The sequence below is a fragment of the Monocercomonoides exilis genome (genome assembly GCF_001643675.1).
Source record: "Monocercomonoides exilis strain PA203 chromosome Unknown scaffold12-1864167, whole genome shotgun sequence".
In the NCBI taxonomy this organism is placed as follows: domain Eukaryota; phylum Preaxostyla; order Oxymonadida; family Polymastigidae; genus Monocercomonoides; species Monocercomonoides exilis.
In genome coordinates this window covers 100,503-117,053 of record NW_027150557.1, presented here as the reverse complement: position 1 = coordinate 117,053, position 16,551 = coordinate 100,503, and the positions used below count along the sequence as shown (strand labels likewise).

Here is a 16,551-nt window from a genome sequence, read left to right as displayed (position 1 = left end):
AGTCAATTAATCGATTTTATTTCTATATATGTTTCTTGAAGAAATAATGATTTGCAAGAAAATTTTTAAATTTTCATTTACTCAATATTTGAAGATTACACAGCAAATTATACAGAAAACAAAAAGCCTTAACAATTACAAAAAATATGAAGAATGATTAACGACAAAACATTGTCCTCAAAGAAAATCGCTCGTAAATTCACAAAAAAATGAAACAGCGAAGAAAAAACAAGGATAAATAATTCCGGCACAGGAATATTTGTTGCTTTGAGATCAAAAACATGATAGCAAATCACCAAAACGAATTGGCAGGTGGAGAAGGACTGGAAGAAGCAGCTGTATTTGACGAAGAAGGAGGGTTGTCGAAGAGCGAAAGGACATCTGCTGCGACTGGATTCGACTGGGAAGGAGGAGAAGGCTGAGAATGGTTTGTATTCATTGATGGCTGCTTTGCTGTGAGAGGATTGGAGAAGAAGACGACAGAAGGAGAAGAAGAGGAAGAGGAAGAAGAGGAAACAGAAGAAGGAGAGGAAGAGGGAGAGGAAGAAGGCTGGGGCTGTGTGGCTGAAGTGGACAAAACGCCAAATGCAGAAGCAGAAGAAGAGGAAGAGGGAGAGGGAGAGGAAGAAGAAGTGGAAGAAGTGGAAGAAGAAGGGAAGTTCATCCAAGGAGAATTCTGTGCAGATGAAGGCTGAGAGCTGTTCATCTGAGCTGTTCCACCGCTGCCAGCAGAAGGAAAAGATGTGCTTTGTGTGTTGGAAGAGAAAGAGTTCCAAGGGAAAGAAGAGGCAGATGAAGAAGAAGAAGATATTGTTGTTGTTGAAGGAGAAGAAGAAGAAGTGGAAGAAGCACTTGAAGTTCCCCAAATGGAAGCTGTTTGAGAAGCAGCTGGTTTTGGCGACGGGGCCGAAGGAGAAGATGAAACAGAAGGCGATTTTGAAGGCGAGAAAAAGGACGATGCGTCGAGTGGAAAGAATGTTTGTGTGTCTTTTACGGGGCTCATTTCATTCTCTTTCTTTTGAGGAGAAGGTGTGCTGTGTGGCTGAGAGGTGGATAAAGGAGCAGCACTGGCTGTTGTGTTTGGCAGAGAAAAGAGCAAATCTTGAGACGCATTCACAGAAGAAGGCGAAGGATCAGGTGTGGCCTTTGTGTTTGACGAGAACGAGAAGAAAGCGGCGACATCTGCACTTGCTGGAGACTGCTGTGGCTGCTTCTGAGAAGAAGAGAAGCTGAATGACACTGAAGTCTGCTGAGGAGACAAAGAAGACGAGGTAGAAGACATTGATGCCTTTGAATTCGTCATGTCTGTCTGCATCTGAGGCGAATTGGCTGACTTCTGCATTGGCATTGGAGATGCTCCTCTTCTGCCATCAGCTGGCGGAGGTGGCGGTGTTGTTGGCGGAGGTCTCGGCACAGATGGCGGCTGATGCGACGGCGGGGCAGTGGACAAGGAAAGAGGGGGTGTCTTTGTGGACTGAGTGAAAGACGAGCCCATTGAGGATGTGTTCATTGAGGATGTGTTCATTGAGGATGTGTCTGAGGCTGAGGAAGACAGAGAAACAGCAGAAAATGCAGAGACAGCTGCAGAATGAGTGGAGGACTGGCTGACAGAAGAAGATGATGTTGATGACGATGAATCAGACAGTTCTGATGTCCCGCCAGCTTTCTCTGAAAAGAAGAAGAATGAATCTGTTGGCTGAGCAGATGTCTGTGCAGGGCCTGTGGAAGAAGATGAGGCTGAGCCAAAAGTTGTGCCAGGTGCAGCAGATTTTGACTTCGAACGATTGAGTGTGGGGGCTGGATGACTGGGTGGCTGAACAGCTGTCGATGGAGCAGAAGAAGAAGAAACAGAAGAAGGAGAAGAGGAAGAAGAGAAAGAGAAAGCAGAAGAAGCAGAAGAAGAAAGAGAAACAGAAGGCGGCCGAGTCTCTGTTTGAGCAGAAGTTGGGGGTGGTTTTGAAGGCGGGGGCACATAAACAGCTGGGCGAGCGGGCTGAGCTACAGAAGGGATCACCGAAACAGCTGCACTCAGCTTGTTCTTCTCAGCCAGCTGTCTCTTCTGCTCGTCTGTGAGTTGCATGTCTGCCGCATAGCGCTGCTTCAGCCCTTCGGAGAAAGAAGGAGGCAGCGAAAGAGGAAGTCCGCCGTCTTCCTTTGCCCTCCGCAAAAGATGCATTGCGACGAGGAATTCGATGTAGTTGAGCTTGTTGTCCTTGTCTGAGTCTGCCAAGTTCCACAGGGCCTTCAGCATGGGCGGGGAGAGGCTGCTGCGGGAGAGGAAGGGCTGGATGCTCGGCTGGGAGAGGGGCAGCGAGAGCGGGTTGACATACGCAGGGATCGACGAGACACCCGGCTGGGTGGCCACGCCTCCGCTGAAGATGCCTTCGATGATGGAGACAAACACACTGCGGTACTTCTGCTCCTGCTCAGCTGTCATGCTCCACCGGTCTGTGAAACGGGGGTCGGCGTCGAAGGGATTGACAGAAGAGGACAGAAGAATCAGCTGCAGCGGATAGTCATCCACCAGGCGAGGCACATCAACTGTGAGAATCTGAATGGAAAGGAAGATGTGTGTGGATAATGGTATGCAGTTGAGAAAAGGAAGAATTTGAAGATGGAATAAAGAAAAAAAAAAAAGAACAGGGGGGATGAATTAGGTAGATTATTGAGAGGATCGGAATTAACGCTCAATAAAAAGCTGTTCAAACCTTCTGCAACTTAACAAAGTTGCTTTTGATGACATCCATTTTCTTGAATTCCAACCAGTCCATCGGAGAAATACGCTGAGCAAATGGCTGAGGAGCCGGAAAATCTCCGATGGGAATTTCGTAGTTTTTGGCTACCACTTCAAACACATTGGTAATATTGGCGAGTAACTGGAGAATAAGTCAAAGAAATAAAAAAGTAAAAGAGCATAAAACATGAAATATCGTCTTTCCTCCGCATTCTCATTCGAAGTAGCAGTGAAATAAAAAGAAAAGAAATGGCGTCATAACATTGCCAGTACTTATCATATCAACACTCTCATGCAAACTTCTGATTTCTTCTTGTCCTTCCCAAAATGAGGCAGCTCCTCTTTGAGGTGTGCCAGTGTCGCAGCCACCGCCCTCAACAGTTTTGCGCGGCGGACGATGGTTGTCAGCCTCTGCTGCGCGACTGTGTGGGGCAGATGGCTCAGCTCGCCCACAATCACCCTGAGCTCGTCTTTGAACAGCATATGGATGCCTTCGTTCTGAACAGCCGTGCGGGCGGGGAGAGAAGACGAGGCCGAATCAACCAGCGATGGTGCGCTGGATGCACACGGATCGCCCCTTCTGAAGCAGCCGATGAACACGTGCGGAGGCTTCGGGACAGACATCGTGCGAGAGAGCGCCCACATAAACGAAGACATCGTGTCAACCACTTTCCGAGGGCTGCACCCGCACTTCGCATTCAGCACAATTCGAAGCCGATCCCCGCACATCTGCATTATCCGCCCAATCAACGCTAATTCCTCACTGTTTTCGCCCAATCCGCGCTCGTCGCACACCAAAAAGATGGCACTTGCTCTGAGAAGAAACCACTCAGCCATCATATACCACTTCCCATTCAGTGCACATCCCCCTTCGCCAAGAGCAGGAGTGTCCACAATTGTCATGTGCTTCAGCAACGGACAGGTGGAAACGCAGATGTTCATTTGATCAATCACTTCTTGCCCAAGGCTTTGCATGGATGAAAATGGAAGATCAGAATTGCGAACTGCTTCGTCTCTGTTTTTCGCAAATGCAATCACATAAAAAGATGAAACATTAATATACATGAGCATACCCAAACATATGACTTTCACTATTTCCTCCAAAAATAACATTGAAATGAGTGGTTCCAGCTTCGGGACTGTTGTATTTAAATAATGTTTTCATAATGAAAAGAAGAAATTATTCAAACTTTAGACATTGTCCAGGGTATGGCTGCCCTAAAATAAGATCAATAAATGCAGTCTATAAAAAAAGAATACAAAATTGATATGATCTTTATGAAGAATGCAAGCCTTTCCACAAGAACGAGATCCTATTTTTGAGAAAGAAAATAATTGAATGAAGTTGGAAGGGAAAGTAATTTCAAACCAATTACAACAACGAAAGGTTTTGCGTCAATATCGGCATCAGATAATACAGGTCTAGTGAGCACGAAGTCAAAAGAAAAAAAATCAGTAAAAGTTTTCGAAGTACATGAAAGAAAATAAATAAATTCTAACCCTTGAAATGCATCAAATTTTATCGATATTTCGAGTTGTTTCATTCCTTCATTGTATATGCGCTTTAATCCTTCAAAAAGTGTTGGATAAAGCTCATAGCCAGGACGAAAAGGGATCCTCGTTCTAGAAAATAGATTTTTAATTAAACAAACAATGAAGTAATTAATATAACAATCATCAAATTTTTATTATTTTTGTGAATAAACATCAAAAGCAAACGCCATCACTTACAAACACAACGATCAGATGAACCATCACTATAAAACGACAAAAGAAAAGCTTTTGTTTTTCTTTTAAAAACACATTGTATTCGTTTTTTTATTATTTAATATATATGCACATTAACATATAAAATAAATATTAGGATTTTGAGATGTCTGAGTCGATGCCTCAAGGGCTGTATCAGAAATGCAGAAAGCATCCAAAATTGGGCTGCTACATTCATATTCATTATCCACATGTGTGTTTTTCATAATAAAAATATAAGCATGAGAAGATGGGATGATAAATATTTTGTTTTATGAATTAGACATTTTTTGAGGCTTTCAAACGTTATGTTTTCCCAGGGCCTGGAGTTGCTTTTATCAGAATTGTACTTGCTTTAGTATGCTTTATCATGCATTACATAATGCAAAGAATTGTGTATATCGGTTATAAGGTTTCCCAATCTTTCTTTTTTGCAAAATTGCTTTTTTTTTAATTTTCGCATCTTAGGATTGGGACAATCCTGCTCCGAAGTGGAGGAGAAGATGCAGTCAAATGGTATATTTTATTTGGGGACGTCTTCTTATGATCTCTTTCGGATTTTATCACATCACTGTTATTGATCATACAAAAAACCGTCCATTGTCAAATAATCCAGCTGATCTTCCTCGATATGTTGTTGATCAACCATATCCACTTATTGGACCTCATATGTCTCTGTTGGATGTATTCTTTCTTTCTGCTTACTTTGGTTTACCATCAATTATGGCAAAGGATTCAGTTGCAAGTGCTCCTTATGTCTCATTCATGATGAAGATTATGAGAGGTCTTGTACAATACAGAGATCCAGAACTGAAAAAGACACATCCCAGTGCAACAGAAGTTCTAAGACAAAGAATTGAAAGCCCTGTAAAAGGTATGTGATAAATTTTTAAAAAATCATCATTTTCTTATTGGATACAATTTTTTATTTTTGTTATTTTTTATGCTTAAAGGGGAATATACTCCACTTGTGTTCGCTGAAGGTACAACTAACAATGGAACATGTTTGACAAGATTCAGAAAAGGAGCATTTTTGAGTGGAAAGCCTGTGCGTCCATTTATTTTATGCTATCCTCACAAACATTGCTGTCTGAATTGGGATACAAATTCAGTGTTCGATATGATATACAGCATGCTGACACAATTTTACAACAATTTCCGCTTGGAAATTTTGGATGTGTACAATCCATCCATAGAAGAGCAACACGATGCGCAACTGTATGCTTCTAATGTTGGGAAAATGATTGCAGAAAAGATGGGTCTTCCATACAGACCTGATGTTGATTTGAGAGAAAAGCTAATCATTTTACGGTTGGTTGGGAGAAAAATAACATGGGAACAAGCCCAAAAAGAATTGGCAGATTCAGAAAAGCAAAAAGAAAAAGAAATGCAGGACTATCAAAGTACATTTCATTCAGATTAAATTTATACACACTCTTTTCATTTTATTTGAAAATCAAATCAGTACTTTTTTCATTTTTGATTTATGAATTTTTTGTTATATTTAAGCTCTTTCATTTCACGGATGGTTATGACGATAAATTATTGATGCAAATAAAAAAATTGAACATAAATGCAAAGCAACAAAATTTGAAAATGGATAAAAATTCGATTGGACTTTATTGATAATCCAAATTTCATATTGAATCACATCTATTTTTGATTCAATCGACTATTTCACTCATAAGAAAAAATTCCAATGTTATTTTTTTATTTTCACTTTTCAAGACGCAAATAATAATTATTTGCAAATGGCATTGATCATATTCAATATGTTAATCAAGAAATTTCCTTTTTTGCATCGATCTTTTGAGATATCTTTTTCCTCATTGTAACTCTTATTTTCTATTGAGAACTGATATAAAGTTCAGAGTGACTAAAAGCAAAAATGGACCATTATTGATATTGGTTATTCTTTTTGAAAAGTCACGGGTGTTTAATATCTGTATTGAATACAAATGTTCCTTATTTGATAAATTTTGGTGATAAATCTTAACTTGCGTTAGAAATAAAAAATCTTTGTCAAGTCCGTCAATAATTGAAAATCCACGTCAGTGTTGGTTTTTATTAAAATATTAATTTTGATAGATTAAATATGATATCGTTGCATAAATTAATTTTCATTAATTTGTTCATTTCATATGTCTTCATTTTTTTTTTTTTTTAAGATACAGATATCGCATAAAATACCGGACATCGCACAAAATACCGGACAAGATCGATTTCACAATAACCACAAGAGGAATAATTCTGACAAATTTCCTCAAAATATATCTCATCAATACAAACTCACGTGACGTTCAAGACTTTCAGGACAGCTTCGCTTGAGCTCAGAAAAAGTATATATCGAAATCTCGGAGAAACCCAAAATCCTATTTCTCCGAAATTTTAAGAAGAATTTTTTCTGAGCTCAAGCGAAGCTGTCCTGAAAGTCTTGAACGTCACGTGAGTTTGTATTGATGAGATATATTTGAGGAAATTTGTCAGAATTATTCCTCTTGTGGTTATTGTGAAATCGATCTTGTCCGGTATTTTGTGCGATGTCCGGTATTTTATGCGATATCTGTAAGTTCCTTTTGTTTTATTTTCGTCAAAAAAATTTTTTTCTTATTTTGATCATATTTCTGTTTCCACTTTCGAAACTTCCCTGCAATGGAAATATAAACATTGTCTAGATTTTGAATTCATTACAGTTAAGTTTCGTGAGTGGGAACAGAAATTTTTTCAAAATATGCAATTTTTATTGTTGTTGAAAATAAAACGAAAGGAAATTTTCAAAAAAATTTCGACAAATTATTACAGATATCGCAAAAAATGCCGGACAAGATCGATTTCTCGATTACCGCAAGAGGAATAGTTCTGGCAATTTTCCTCAAAATATATCTCATTAATACAAACTCGTTTGATAAACGAGACTTTCATAACTTCCTCGTTTTTGCTCAAAACATTTCATTATTTAATTCTCGGAGAAACAGGATTATGAGTTTCTCCAAGATTTTAATCATTAATTTTTTCTGAGCAAAAACGAGGAAGTTTTGAAAGATTTGCATATCAAATGAGTTTGTATTAATGAGATATATTTTGAGGAAAATTGCCAGAATTATTCCTCTTGCAGTTATTGTGAAATCGATCTTGTCCGGTATTTTGTGCGATGTCCGGTGTTTTTTGCGATATCTGTATTCAAAATTTTCTTTGTCTAATAAATAAATACTGAATTTCTTCCCTACCAAATTCAAACTCCATTTACAGTCACTGACATCACTGACAGTCCAACGTTCAATAATTTCCAAATTGGATTTTATGAAAAAATCCTAATTGAAAAATGAATATTAATTTTTAGCTTATTTGGATTAAATTTTCATAATAATAACATCGAAAATTATCGTTTTCATTATTGAGGAATTGAAGAAAAAATTATCTCTCGGGTTCAGGAAATCAATATTGTTGTCAAGTCACAAAGTTTCACAAGTTTGGATAAATCCATCAAATTTCAGCAATTTGTTCAAATTCTCACATTAGGTGAGTTTTCTTATAGAAAGTTGCAAGTTCTTGAAGTTCGACGAATATATCACCAAAAATTGCAAAAAAGGAATATTTTTATTTAACCCAGATATGAAACGCTTGCAACTTTTCAAGTTGAATGAAGCACTTCCAAAAATAATAATAGCTGTTTTGAGACTGATAATATCTCAATAATTGATGACAATTACCCTTTAAATCATTCATGTGAAGAAATATTCAAGATATGGGGGAAATTATGGAACTTCAAGCTTTTTTGTTAAAAAATAACGCACTTTTTATTTTCTTTTTGTGATCAAAAAACATGAATGAAGTAGGTTCATTGATTGAAATATTTGTGATGTCAAGAAACATTATGTTTTGATTTCAAGGATGCATGTTTACGGATATGATGATCAAAATTATTTTTTTAATGTGGGGGAAAATACGAACTTTCAAGCTTTTTATGCACAAAGCATGAAAATATTGTTCAACTTATAACATTTTTAAACTTAACCAGATTTCAAAATTAATTTGATTTTCCTAACTGTAAACAAACATCATTGATAAAAAAACATTATGTTTTGCGACCTCAAACGTATTTCGAAAAACAAACCCATATATTTCTAATTTTTTAATCACAAAAAGTCATTGAAAAGTGCATAATTTTTCAATGAAAATGCTTGAAGTGAAATATTTTGTCCCATATGAGAAAATTTAGAAAAGTTATGAATAAAACAATTTTTTCATGGTTTGTACATAAAAAGCTTGAAAGTTCATATTTTTCCCCAATATTTTTTATTTCACAATTTCAATAGAGACAGAAATTTATTCAGTTTTCTTTGATTCAAACATATATTCGTGGACATATTGCAATTGTTATTGATATTTGAAAACGAAAAGTTTAATGTGAAAAAAATTTGAAGATTTAGTGGTTATTTTTAATTTATCATTCATTATGAAACTCTTATTTTCGTTTTTCAAAAATAGAAAACTTAAAAAAATTCTGGTGCGAAAAACCTATTCAAATAAAGTGTTCTGTTCTCATGTGATATGATTTATTCAAATAATTATTCTTTGTTTGAACATAAAAATATTCAATAATTTATACACTCTCAATCCAATAATTATTATTGTTTCTACAAATGGGAGCTATTGATCTTTGATCTTTCTCAAAGTAATATTTCCGTAATGGTGTGACTGATAATTTTTAATACGGTGACATTTCACTTTAAATATGAATATGCAATTATTTTTGAAAATTTGTATTCCAAATATTTTGTTATAACATGAATGACGAAATAATTTTTTAATTGCCAGTCTGGGCAAGGTGTTGTTGCTTTACAACCATATCTTAATTGCATCCGTGCAACATTGAATGCTGCTCTTTGCCTTACAAATTTTCCTTCGCGTGTTGTTGAGAGGCACAACAAGCCAGAAATTGAATCAAAACAGACACCAGAAGCAGTTCTTCGACCCGTTCTAATTAGCAGAAATCCTCAAGAACAATGTCTTATAGAAACTTCTATTAATTCAGTTCGTGTAAGCATTAAAATCAAGCAAGCTGACGATCTGGAGAGACTTTTAGCTCATCGATTCACACAGTTCTTGATGAGACGAGCAGATAACTTTTTCATTCTTCGCAGAAAACCCATTGAAGTTTGAACATTTTGTGTAATACAATTTTAAACTTTTTGCTTTCTTTTGACATTCCAAAATGACGGAATATTTAGGGATTTGATCTTTCATTTTTAATTACCAACTTCCATCTCGAAAAATTACAAAAAGCCAAACTCATTGACTTCATCATTCAGTTTATGGAGGATATTGATAAAGAAATTTCATATATGAAACTGAATGTGAACACAAGATGCAGGCAAGTAGCATTTCAATATCTGAAGAATATGCAATGTAACTAAGTCTCTCTCTTCTATTTAAATTGGTTTCAGTTAAAGTTTTAAAGTTAAAAATCTTGCGAGAGCTATTCTGTTTATTTCAATGTAATCTTTCATATCTTTATCCACCATTTCGTTCCTTTTAAAAATCTTATTCAATTTAGCTTTGCATTTTTCGAAAGAATCTTTCACCATAAAACAAAAAAATAAAACGTCGTAAAAGAGAATAAAAAGAAGGAGCTACTAGAACACAAATAATTATAATTAGGAATACAATACAACAAGATAGATACATTTACACACAAACAGAAAATAAACTAATATAAAGGAATGAAATGACTCCAAGTGGAAAACACATTGTTAGTTCAAATCTACTGGATTGCATCCTCCGCAGTCAGATCTTCAATGTTCTGTGTCTCCATTACAAATTGGGTTTCTGGCTCAAAATTTGGCTGTGTACCTGCAGAGAATGGACGGATTGTTGGAGGTGTCGAAACATTAATTGATGGCAAACGCTGAGAATCCGCCAAAGACAGCTTTTGTTTCTTCTCTGATTTATTTTTATTTTTATTTTTATTCTTATTTTTTTGTTTTTTTGACGAGCTTGCTGAAGGAGAAGGTGGTTGTGGAGGAAGGGGAGGCGAGCGTGGGTGCAGAAGATTAGTTGTTGAAGTGGGTGTTGAAGGTGTTGAGTGAGTGAGAGCAGGAGACGAATCTGTGTTTAATGGAGAAGGACGTCCTGTTGGCGTGCCTGGCTGTGCCGTGAAGCGATACTTTTTCGAAGTAGAGGAAGAAGAAGAAGAAGAAGAAGAGGAAGAAGACGATGACGAAGTAGGAATACGTGGCTCGTCAAATTGAAACGATTCATCGTCTTCTTCTGCCTCATTGTCTGCTCCTTCTTCGTAAAGCGAAGAGAATGCAGTGTCAGGCCTTTGTGTATCCAGCAGCTGTCTGATGGTTTCTCTCTCTGTGTCAACATCCACCTTCTGCTTTACTGAAGGCAGTCTGCGATTTGCAGCTGATGATGAAGACGATGCTGAAGCAGACGATGATGCAGAAGCAGATGGGTTAGAAGGAAGCACAGTTGGCGGATGCTCAGCTGCTTCAGAAGCACTCTGCCGCTGCTGCTGCTGGCGAAGTTGAGCTTGTCGCTGAAGCTGAAGCAGTCGAAGTTGCTGCTGCAGCCTCTGCGCAATCGGAGAAAGCGTCGAATTGTGTTGTGTTGCTGTTTCATTCTGTTGGGATGGATCACCGTTTTCGCCTTCATTCCCAGCAGCATTGCCTTCCTCCCCTCCTCCTCCTTCTTCTTCTCCTCCTCCTTCTCTTTGCTCATTCGACTGTGTTCCGTTTCCATCTGTGTGCTCTTGCTCTTCTTGTCCTCCTTCTCCGTGTCCTTCCCCTTCCTCAGCTGGAACAAACCCAGGTGCCAAGCCACCGCTGCTAAATATCGCTTGCAGCTGTAAATCGCTACTGATGCCCGTAAGAGCAGCCTGCTCTTGCAATAAATTATGAAGATACGTGATTGCAGGATCTCTGTCTAGTTTAGGTCGATTCCTTCTTTCTCTAATTGAAATGAATTATTATTAATGTAAAGTTAAGTTTTAAAAAAATAAAATAGGTGACATTACATAAAATGAATAAAAAAAAAATTTTTTTTTAAAATTCAAACGAGAACAATAATAAATTCACACTTTATGTAAAGACCCAACAGAATAAATGATAAAATAAACATCACAGCAATGACGGCAAATACAAGATAAATGTACCAATCTTGGCTTGCTGTAGAATTCCCATTTGTACCTGAAGTTTGATTATTTGATACATTTTCTTGTACGGGACAAGCTTGAGGATGTATCCAGGAAACATAATACTTTTTGTCTCCTCTTAAACACAAAGTATCCAATATAAAATAAGATTTGAAAAAACAAATTTCATCAGCAGAAGCATACAGCTTTTGAGCAGATATTTTTTCAGTCTCTCCGCAAATAAAATCCATGAGGAACGATGTAGTTTTATTATCAATTCCATCTATCATTACATAATTTTGTTGGAAAAAAAATCATTTTCAAAATTCAAGAAATAAAGAAGATTTATTTTAATAAATGCATTTAAAGCTTCATACATGAAAATTTTAGTGTAGAATTTTCTTCGACATAAGTGACTTTTTCATATTCTGTTGAACCTAAAGGAACACCTTCATGTGGCCTTCTAACAAAAGCAACATTTCCCGAAGTGCAATACTCAATATATTTGCACCCTATTTGATCTCTAAAATTCCAATATAGTTGCTCATTACCGATAAATTGCGAATAAAATTCGTTACTTTAACAAAAATAAAACACTTTTCATTCACAGAAAATAGAATTCAAACTCTATTCGTCTCAGCCCAGAAAAATCAAATGTTTTTTCTGCTATTTTATCAGCATAGTACAATGAGATAAATGCACCGCATAGTAATTTGAGGGCAACAATCAACATTTTCCCAACTGATCTGAACCACACTCATATGATGCTTTGAAAAAATGAGCAAAAACGAAACACATATAACAAATTACTAGTCAATCAATAATATTCCCTAAAAATAGAAAAAATGTGAATCAAAAAAAAAATATTTTGGAATTAATTCAATTCATATTTTGAGAATACTTTGGTGCCAATGAGCTTAAAAGATTGTGTGCAAAAATTTTTATTGCTTAAATTATTTCTTGAATATGAAAATATTTTGTAAATTGCAATATTTCAGACCAAACTGTCAGACAGATTGGAAAAGGATCTTTTGGTCGTGTTTTTCTTGTTCTGCATAGAATCAAGCGTCGTCATTTCGTTATGAAATCAATTCCATTAACCAATCCGAAAGAGACGATAATTGCTCAGAGAGAAGTTAAAATGCTGCAAATGTTCGACAATCCTTTTATTTGCCGTTACAATGACAGTTTCATCGAACAAAAGCAATTTCATATCATAATGGAATATTGTGATGCTGGAGATTTAAATCAATACATAAATCTTTGCAGAACAAAGCGAATGACAATTCCTGAAACAGTTTGATTTTTTATCCTTTTGATTTTATTTCGATATAATTTTGAAATTGTCTGTCTCACAGAAAATTATTGACTGGTTTACTCAAATAACAATTGGGTTAAATTTCATTCATCAAAGGAAAGTTTTACATCGGGATATTAAGGCTCAAAACATTTTCCTAACAAAAACTGGAATGGTCAAACTTGGTTCGAATGTCTTCTGTTACTTTTCACTTCTACTTATTTGTAACTATTTTCTATAAAAATTTAGGTGATTTTGGGATCGCAAAAACCCTTTCGACATCGGGCGAATTGGCAAAGACTGTAGTTGGCACTCCATATTACATGTCTCCAGAACTCAGCCAAAACAAGCCGTTTGATACTTTTTCGAATCTAATTTAATTTTTTTAAAAAAACTCACATTTTCTGTTTGCAATGTTACCTGATATTCATTTGCACACTCACATGCAATCATTCTTTAATTATAAAAGTTATGGCTATAAGTCTGATGTATGGGCACTTGGATGCCTTCTCTATGAGATGTGCACCTTCAGACATCCTTTCGAAGCACAGAATTATCAGCAGCTGATTGGGCGCATTGCCAAAGGCTATTACACAAAACTTCCAGCCTCAAAATTCAGCAGAGAACTGTCATCGCTTGTGGATAGCATGCTCAACCAAGTTTGAAATATTCTAAAAAAATGTAAAGTCATTTTTGAAAAAATTAATTAAAAATTATTATTATTTTATTTTGCAACAATTTTTTGTTGCTTTTTCTCGCAGAGACCTGAACGTCGGCCAACAACAGCACAAATACTGGACTTACCGTTTATTCGAGCAAGAATGCAGGCTCTGCTGAATGAAAGCGCAACCATTTCGCCTCCAGTGGGAAAGGCACTTGGAGAAGGCGTGAAGGAGAAAGAGAAAGTTAAGGCAGAAAAAGGGAAAAGTGAAGCTGAAGAAGGAAAAGAGAAAAAAAGCGGAGCAGAAGCAATAGCACTTCTGAAAGAGCTTCTTCCCCGCTCTTCTCCTTCATACCAGAATCCAACATCCGCAAAGCCCGATTCCCACAAGGGCACTTCTGACTCCAAAGGCACAAAATCTCTTTCTCCTTCTCCATCTGTCCCCGTGATTTCACTTTTGCCAGGTGCTCGCTATCCTTCATCTGGCAAGCTTTCTTCTCGAACGCCTCGTTCTCAGTCACCTCGCCCTCTTTCTGCTCGTCCAAATGCCCCTTTAACAAAACGAAGCACTTCATCCTCTTCTTCTCCTTCATCTCCTTCTTCTGCTTCGTCTGCTTCTTCAAACCCAACACACTCAAATCGTCCCTTGTCCCAACCAAAAAAGCCGTATGGTGCAGACTATGTGTCCCCTTATGCCCGCCCAGTCTCCGCACGTCGTCTGAGTCCTGCTCCTCCACATTTATCTGCCTCTCCCTCTGCACACAACACTTCACGGCCTTCCTCGCCACGTCCTTCTGATCCTCGCCCTTCCTCTGCCCATCGCACAGCACATGAGTCTGCACACGAGGCACATGACATTCACTCGCGCCCTTCTTCTGGCCATCCTCCACTTGTGTCTCGACACTCGTCTCCGTCTTTGGCTGCGAAGCCTCCACATCACAAGCCCACTTCATCTCCATCCACTTCTGCTTTGCCATCTCCTGCCCATTCTCCTTCTCCTTCTCCTTACAATTCACCAAATTCTTCCTACTCTTCTCGCCCATCTTCAGCACATAGACGTTCAAATTCTTATCAAAAAATCTTTCGGGAAGAACAACAAAATGCCAACAGACTTGTTTCTTCTCCGTCTCACTCAACTTCATATGCTTCCATTCAACACCGCCGCTCTTCGTCTGCTCTTCCTCCACAGCCTCCACAGCACTCCTCATCTGCTTCTTCTCATTCACCCGATCATTCAGCATCTTCAACAACTTCTTCCTCCTCTGCAACTTCTTCTTCTTCTTCTTCCACTTCTTCTGCTCCTGCTGATGAATCATTACAAAAACAGAAGCATGTTCCATCAACTCACTCAACAACAAGTGCAATAAAAGTGGAAGAGAACACTTCAGCGTCTGATGATCGTCAACCTCCTTCTTTTGTCACTTCGCCAATCATGCACACATCTGCACCTCATCCAACAGAATCTTCATCTGTTCATTCAGACAAGAGCGAAAAAGACGCAAAAGAACTCAAAAAAGCGCAAAATCTGCAGCTTTTTGAGCGAAAAGCAGCAGAATTACGAGAAATAACTTCTGAACTACAAAATCCACGTGCAAAGCTTCTTCAAAAGATGGAAGAAAGAAGCAGATTGGAAAGGCAGCGAGATGGTTCACACACAAATATTCCTTCTCTAATTCCTGATTCACTTCATAACGAAGATTCTAAATCGAGTTCTGACACGTCTTTGGAAGCACAGCCTGTAAAACGAGCACACCAGCCAGTCATCGGCCAGCCATCGTCTCATCACACTCCATCTTCAGGCAGCTCATCAAAACACCCACTCACCCCACCCCCTGTTCTTCATTCTGATCAGGATGAGCTATCTGATCATGAGGGCATCAAGGCTGTAAAGGCTGCTCCAGCAACGTCTGCCTCGTCTGTGCTTTCTCTGGACCTGGCAGCGTCTCCCGAGCAGAGCACCAGAGTCGCTGCGGAAGTCACACTCCAACTGGTGATTGATGCTAATGATATTCTTGATGAGACACCAGATCCACAGGAGAAGGTGGAAAAATCCATTGAAGAAAGAAAGCACTTTCACGATGCACTTAATGAGTATGCTTCTGTTCTTAAAAAGCCTCTTTCTGAAGAACAACCAGAAGATGATAATGATGAAACTTTTGATGATTTCGGAGGAGAAGAAGATTTGGATTTAGAATGAAAGTTATTTGTTGATGGATCGATAAATAAATACGAAATGTTCAATAAACAGTTTAATTACATTCAAAAATACTGCATAAAATTCTTTCTCCAGTTAATTTACAGTCCATCGTTTTTGTGATTTTTGAGTAAGTGAAGTGTTTTTTGTGAAGTGAAAATTTTTATTTTCTTTTTTGGATTCTTCGTTTTCTTGGTGCTGGGGCTCCTTTAGCAACTGGCTTTTTCAGACGATCTTTTTCAGATCTAGTTTGTTTTATCTCATCAAGCAATGTCTTTTGTCTTTGCTTCTTTGTCAGTCTGCCAGAGAAATATTCTCCAGGGCCTTCCATCACAGTGCCAATCTATCAAAAATTAAGTCACACGTTAAAATATAAAATTTCAATTACAAAATGCACACTTGAAATGTTTTAGGCTTTTCTTTCATTCCTGTAGATTTGTAGAACTGCTTTTTGCTTGCATATTTCCTAAGTTCAAGAAATCGCAAATCCTTCTCTACTGATTCATCTGTTTTTGACGATTCCATACTTGCCCACTTTTTTGTCATTATGGCTTTTGGTTCTTGCTTTCCTAAAGGAATTATTGCCTTTTCCTTACGGATAGCAGTTTGTTGTGGAACAAGTGTGTTTTGCGAATAATTTGATGTGCGACTAAGTTCTCGCGAAAGTGTGCTTGACGATAAAATAAATGTGATAATAAAAGAAAACAAATTGACATTTGTTACGCACTAATAATTTAAAAAAACCTCTCAAATAAATTGTCAATCATCAAATAATTATATT

At 37.5% G+C, this 16,551-nt stretch overlaps 6 protein-coding genes across 6 annotated transcripts; 3 read left to right on the top strand and 3 right to left on the bottom strand.

Annotated features, from left to right (window-relative positions):
* Positions 1–14: 14 nt before the first annotated feature.
* On the bottom strand, positions 15–4,489 carry MONOS_6411 (uncharacterized protein; the record flags this gene model as incomplete). Its single annotated transcript, XM_067876644.1, has 6 exons — positions 15–2,551; positions 2,709–2,876; positions 3,035–3,749; positions 3,808–3,873; positions 3,925–3,977; positions 4,454–4,489. 6 exons carry the CDS (start codon positions 4,487–4,489, stop codon positions 293–295), a joined length of 3,297 nt encoding a protein of 1,098 aa, XP_067731043.1. The 3' UTR covers positions 15–292.
* MONOS_6412 (putative lysophosphatidylcholine acyltransferase / lyso-PAF acetyltransferase) lies at positions 4,488–6,049 on the top strand. The gene is made up of 5 exons (XM_067876645.1): positions 4,488–4,540; positions 4,599–4,694; positions 4,764–4,892; positions 4,949–5,354; positions 5,434–6,049. The coding sequence occupies exons 2-5, from the start codon at positions 4,608–4,610 to the stop codon at positions 5,901–5,903; spliced, it is 1,092 nt and encodes a 363-aa protein (XP_067731042.1). The 5' UTR covers positions 4,488–4,540; positions 4,599–4,607; the 3' UTR covers positions 5,904–6,049.
* A 3,083-nt stretch (positions 6,050–9,132) lies between these two features.
* MONOS_6189 (Actin-related protein 2/3 complex subunit 4) lies at positions 9,133–10,044 on the top strand. Its single transcript, XM_067876401.1, has 3 exons — positions 9,133–9,172; positions 9,299–9,637; positions 9,712–10,044. The coding sequence occupies exons 1-3, from the start codon at positions 9,170–9,172 to the stop codon at positions 9,895–9,897; spliced, it is 528 nt and encodes a 175-aa protein (XP_067731041.1). The 5' UTR covers positions 9,133–9,169; the 3' UTR covers positions 9,898–10,044.
* Positions 10,032–12,366, bottom strand: MONOS_6190 (uncharacterized protein). The gene is made up of 5 exons (XM_067876403.1): positions 12,245–12,366; positions 11,996–12,195; positions 11,823–11,901; positions 11,565–11,756; positions 10,032–11,436 (listed from the first exon to the last, which is right to left on the bottom strand). The coding sequence occupies exons 1-5, from the start codon at positions 12,349–12,351 to the stop codon at positions 10,245–10,247; spliced, it is 1,770 nt and encodes a 589-aa protein (XP_067731040.1). The 5' UTR covers positions 12,352–12,366; the 3' UTR covers positions 10,032–10,244.
* A 721-nt stretch (positions 12,367–13,087) lies between these two features.
* MONOS_6191 (putative CAMK family protein kinase) lies at positions 13,088–15,773 on the top strand (the record flags this gene model as incomplete). Its single annotated transcript, XM_067876404.1, has 4 exons — positions 13,088–13,100; positions 13,165–13,267; positions 13,385–13,574; positions 13,677–15,773. 4 exons carry the CDS (start codon positions 13,088–13,090, stop codon positions 15,771–15,773), a joined length of 2,403 nt encoding a protein of 800 aa, XP_067731039.1.
* A 160-nt stretch (positions 15,774–15,933) lies between these two features.
* Positions 15,934–16,537, bottom strand: MONOS_6192 (putative Fcf2 pre-rRNA processing; the record flags this gene model as incomplete). The annotated part of the gene is made up of 3 exons (XM_067876405.1): positions 15,934–16,113; positions 16,170–16,440; positions 16,515–16,537. 3 exons carry the CDS (start codon positions 16,535–16,537, stop codon positions 15,934–15,936), a joined length of 474 nt encoding a protein of 157 aa, XP_067731038.1.
* Between the last annotated feature and the right edge of the window lie 14 nt (positions 16,538–16,551).